The 5,203-nt window shown below is 47.9% G+C and overlaps 1 protein-coding gene across 1 annotated transcript; it reads right to left on the bottom strand.

Moving 5' to 3' along the window:
• Positions 1 to 642: 642 nt before the first annotated feature.
• Positions 643 to 4,212, bottom strand: LOC124688169 (protein NRT1/ PTR FAMILY 7.3-like). The gene is made up of 5 exons (XM_047221886.1): positions 3,969 to 4,212; positions 3,244 to 3,327; positions 2,704 to 2,869; positions 2,403 to 2,620; positions 643 to 2,305 (listed from the first exon to the last, which is right to left on the bottom strand). Exons 3-5 carry the CDS (start codon positions 2,834 to 2,836, stop codon positions 887 to 889), a joined length of 1,770 nt encoding a protein of 589 aa, XP_047077842.1. The 5' UTR covers positions 2,837 to 2,869; positions 3,244 to 3,327; positions 3,969 to 4,212; the 3' UTR covers positions 643 to 886.
• Between the last annotated feature and the right edge of the window lie 991 nt (positions 4,213 to 5,203).

The raw sequence follows: 5,203 nt of genomic DNA, 5'->3' as shown, positions 1-5,203 counted from the left end.
CATAGTGTTTATTTGATCAGATTATGTTACATTGTGCTAGCACAGTTGCTAGTAACACCTCTATTTTCTCTGCTGATTAGTGCTCATACGAAGGTTTTTTTTACTGACAGGCCATTCCTTATATTAATAGCATGCATATGATTTCATAGTGGATGTTTCCAACATAAATGACAAGGTCTACCAGATAGTTGAAGAAGGGTAAACTGTTGGGTACTTTCAGTTGGATAATGACATATATTATCCTCTTCATGAAGTCCAGAAAGGTACAATCCATCTTGTTCAGCTCACCTTTGAGTTGGCAGAGCTATGTTTAGAGGCAGTTTTCAAAGTGCGGCAAAAAATGGTCTGAGGCAGTTTCCAAAGTGCGGCAAAAAATAGTTAGAGGAAGTTTGCAAAGTGCGGCAGGGCAATTTCCAAAGTGTGGGGAAAAATGGGTAGAGACACTTTGGAAAGTGCGGTAATAATTCGACACTTTTTAAGTGCCTCTAAAAACAATTCTTTAGAGTGCCCCAATATTGAAACTATGACGTAGTGGTGGTGCTATAGCCCCATCTGGACAGCGTCAATTACCATCGAACAGTTATTAGAATCGATGACCACTCTATGGCATCCCACATGGTTTGCTAGCTCCATCATGGTCTTATAACTTCTGGTCGATCAAAATTCATAGATTTGAGTGTTCAGAAACTCGGGAACTTTGCATGACTAGACTAGACTCTGACTCTTGTAGCTGAAACTGGGACAGAGAAGCAACATGGGCCTATCCAGCAAGCATAGATATGACAGACACACTTATTATTATGTAACTACTATGGGAAACCCGATCGCCAACCACTTCTGCTGAGCAAATAGCGAGCCCACTGAAATACTTAACGGGCGAAAAATCCTAAACGTGCACAGCCACTTTTCCCCTCTCTCCGTTGCTGTCGAGCTTGATGCCCTTGTACCACATCGCGCAGGCCACATACACCGCGAGGTCGACGAGTGAGAGCGCGGCGAGGAGGAAGTAAAACCTGTCGAGGTGGCCGGAATTGAGGTTCCCTGGGATCCAGCCGGGCCTCCTGTCCCCGGCGGTGAGGGTGGTGACCACGCTGACCAGCATGATGCTGACGTAGTTCCCGAGCGAGATGGATGCCATGCACAGCGAGCTGCCGAAGCTCTTGACGCCATCGGGTGCCTGCCCGTTGAAGAACTCTAGCTGCCCCACGTACATGAACACCTCGGAAGCCCCAATCAGCGCGTACTGCGGCACCTGCCACAGCACGCTCAGGGAGCTTGGCTGGTCCGGCGTGGACGCAGGCACCCGCTTCAGCCGCTCCACCTCCACCACGCCCGCCACCACCATTGCTGCCATGCCTATCACGAGCCCGACGCCCATGCGCTGCAGCTCCGTCAGCCCCTGCGGGTTCCCTGACAGCCTTGCCATGACCGGCACCAGCACGCGTCGGTAGATGGCGATGAACGCTAGCACACTCAAGATGTCGAACACCGACATGCTCGCCGCCGGCACGTGGAACGACCCGATGCTGGTGTTCATGGTGGTGCCTTGCTCCACGAACAATGAGGCCATCTGGGTGAACACCACCGAGTACACGATGGTGCACAGCCAGATGGGCAGCATCTTCAGGATGCACTTCACCTCCTCCACCTGCGTCACCGTGCAGACCCTCCATGGGTTTTTCAAGTTCTCTGGCTCGCAGTAGTCCTCCTCAGTCACCGTCGCGGCCTTGTCGAGATACCTGAGCTGGTCGCTGTGCAGGATCTTCCTGATGCCGGCCTCCCTGTATGCCTCGTCGCCGTCCAGCTCATGGAGCAGCTCGCCGCGGGCGGGCGCGTTGGCGCGCCACTTGCGGCACGCAGCGACGAGCACCTGCGCGATGCGGGTCAGCGGGTTGCCGCTGGGCTTGAAGTAGCGGTAGTTGGGGGTGCCGAGGAGGAAGAGCACCAACGCCAGCGTCGCCGCGCCTGCGGAGACCCAGAATCCCATGACCCACTGTCCCGCATCCTCGTAGTACACAAGCACCGTGTTGGAGAAGAGGGAGCCCACGTTGAGGGCCAGGTAGAAGTAGCTGAAGAAGGCCACCTTGGAGCGTGCCTCGTCTGGGTCAGTCTCGTCGAACTGGTCTGACCCCAGCGTCGCAATTGATGGCTGGTAACCGCCATTGCCGAACGCGATCATGTACGTGGACAGGTAGAACAACGCTACCCCTGCCGTTGATGGTGGATTGCACTGCGTCTCTGGGTCGCCACACCCTGATGGCTTCACCAGCAGGAACCATGAAGCGAGCGACAGTATCACCAGGCCCTGATCAAATAGCGCACACACACATTTGAGTGAAACCAACTGAGACAGAGTAAGTCAGTACGATCAATCGATCATTATTTATGTAGATTGAGCTTACCGTGACATAGATCATCTGGAAGATGGCGCAGGTGATGTAGCGGCCCCAGTAGGAATCGCTCATGAAGGCACCAATGAGGGAGAAGATGTAGACAGTGCCGGTCCATTTGCTGATGCTGTTGGCAGCCTCGGCGTTGTCCTGGTGGAGCACCCTCCGGAGGAACACCACCAGATTCACACCGACGCCGAAGAAGGCGCATGTTACAAGTCCATAGTTCACTGCAAAATCAGGAGCAGAGATCTCGATCAAATTTCATAGCGCGGTTCGACGAAAACAGAGTCCAGCTGAGCATGATTTTTACCTAGCAGCAGGATGGAAGATTTCCATTTCCCAGTTTTTGCCTTGACTGCCGGGTTCCCACGCCTGTCCATGGACCCATCTTCAGTGATGGGTGATATGGTCTTCGAGTCGATGGTGTTCGGAGCCATCACCATCTTCAGTGAGCTTTCTGAAACTTGACGTTTCTTCTGTTTCAACAACAGTTGAGAAAATAGATTAGAAAGTGATGGAAACATGAGGTCAATTAAGTTCGTATTTATTTATATTAATTCATATGAACATATGTACCGCAACTATTTGTTCATTTGTTCAGGGAACTGGGTCTTCTAGAACCGTACTGTAACAAACTGTACCTTATTACAATTCCAAAATTCCTCACGTCTACTGTATGCAGATTAAACGTAGTACTGCTTATATCAGTACATTTCTATACTTAGGGTTTGCTTGTGTAGGAGTACTAAAAAGTAAAAAAAAAAACGTTTTAGCACGCAATCAATAATCATATTTGTATTACCAGTAACGCCTATAAATTGGAAGAAATATGTTATATCTCACACGATACCTTGTTTGTTTTTCCTGAGATCCTTTAGAAGTTCTTCAGTTTCTCTCTTTGTGTAATAATACCTGAAAGGAAGATCAATTCAACCTGCGAGTACAGCTTTTGTCAGGGTGGGAGTCAGCTATATCCACTGCCAAAAAAAAAAAGATACGTTGACTTCTATTCGCAAGCAAGTTTGCTCAAATTGGTTCCTCGTGTTTAGAGATGTAATCGGGATCGGCTAAATATCACTTCAGTTCATTTTGTCATTTATAGGTCAATTTCTTTTTTTTGTCTCAAATCTTGCACTAGAAATAACAAAATAAACTATAGGTGAAATTTAGACGGGATCCCCACTTAACACCTCACTCGCTTTCTAGTGTAGCACTACAAAAACCAAATAAAGTAGAGAGACGAAGGCGCGCTTATCGCCATAAACTGTCTGATCTCAGCGTAAACCATATGGATTATACTACTAGTACCTTTTCTTTTCTTTGAAGAAAAGAACATTCAGTATATCCAAGACTACATTTTTGGGATATATATTCCCGTAGAGTCCCACGTGTGGTACATGCATATAGGACCCGAGTTCACCAGAGTAGTGAACTGAGTTTCGTGCTATCACAACAACGCTCGAATCTAAACTAGTCCATTACAGAATGATGAAAATAACAGGTCGACACGATTGATGATACAATCATGGAAGAGCGTGTATACATCTACGGTCTATACGATACCAATATGTGTACCTTCGTTGATGAAACCTCCGGTGCAAGCTCGCAGCTTCTTCTCCGGCGACGGGGAGGAGCACAGCTTCAAAAAGAAAACGACTACAGCGTCTACGACAGGAACCAGTGCCACCTCGAGCCCGGACGACACCTCGACGAAACCGGGCAGGCCTCCAGACATTTACAGAGCAAACCACGCTGAGTGGGCGAGATCGCCTCTTGCTAGCTTGCCCTCACCGGCCGGCGATGGAGCTGGAGAAGAAGGGAAATGGATGTGTTTGTGAGGAGTGTCGGGGGTAGGGTGGCCGTGTATTTATGGACGTCGGGAGGCGCAGTGTTGGTCACTGGATGGAGCCGTGATGCTGGTGACTAGTACGTTTTGGTTTTCTCCAGCGGGGGAAAGCTAGCTAGAGGAGGAGCCGGCCGACACATGTGGCAGCGTCCATGGCCTGTGACAGCTATCTTCTTGACTGCTTTCCCGGAGATCCTGTGAGCCGGGTACGGCTCGGGGAAGCCTAGCCACACGAAAGTTACGGTGCAGCTCCGGGGAATTTGCTTCTTGGCCGTTGGATCAAATTAGTTCTAAATATTATAGGAAGTATGAGTCTGATACACGGAAAAAACATTAGCAGGAAGTCAGTTCATTTAGTTGGAGGGCAAGAAAAGCTCGAGACTGGTGATCGATTTGAGACCGACTTATTTATAGATCTACTAAAAAATGAGCTCAGTATGAGTATCCTATATAGCTCGATTGCAAATGAGCTAATGGTGAGCCAACACTAGCTCTCTCGATTTAGCTTAACAGCTCGATAACATATAACCAAATATAATATTTTATGTTTTACATTGAAAGAAAATATGATGATTAATTACATTCTGTGTTGTCAATGAGATTTATTTCTCCTACCATGCGTTTGATTTAGCTAAGTAAATCTGGAAGGCAAATGTATTCATTATATGTGATATGGATGCAATTTCTTCCTTCTATATGCCAAAATATTGATTCCTGTTTTATGTTGTTTTTTGCTTAGATAGAAAATAGCTCGAGATTGTTACAAGCTAAGTATGAACCACTAATTACAGCTCGACTCAGCCAGAACTCGCTCGAATTTTGTCACGCAGTGAGCTGAACCTAGTCTAACTCGCTCAAACTCGACTCCTTTGCAGCCCTAGTTGGAGGGTGGATGTGCAACCCAAACTTCCTGAAAAAAAAGGTAAGTCCTCGAAGGCATGAATTTTGGTGATCCTATTTGCAG

The sequence above is a fragment of the Lolium rigidum genome, chromosome 2 (assembly GCF_022539505.1).
Source record: "Lolium rigidum isolate FL_2022 chromosome 2, APGP_CSIRO_Lrig_0.1, whole genome shotgun sequence".
Taxonomy (NCBI): domain Eukaryota; kingdom Viridiplantae; phylum Streptophyta; class Magnoliopsida; order Poales; family Poaceae; genus Lolium; species Lolium rigidum.
This window is presented reverse-complemented; position numbering and strand designations above follow the sequence as displayed.

What these genes read in the sequence shown, in the direction of transcription:
- LOC124688169 (XM_047221886.1), bottom strand. Translation starts at nt 2,836, where the DNA reads ATGGTGATGGCTCCGAACACCATCGACTCGAAGACCATATCACCCATC. An exon ending in ATCTTCCATCCTGCTGCTAG is followed by an intron (nt 2,621 to 2,703) that starts GTAAAAATCATG and finishes CTGATTTTGCAG; the next exon opens with TGAACTATGGACTTGTAACA. An exon ending in TCCAGATGATCTATGTCACG is followed by an intron (nt 2,306 to 2,402) that starts GTAAGCTCAATC and finishes CTATTTGATCAG; the next exon opens with GGCCTGGTGATACTGTCGCT.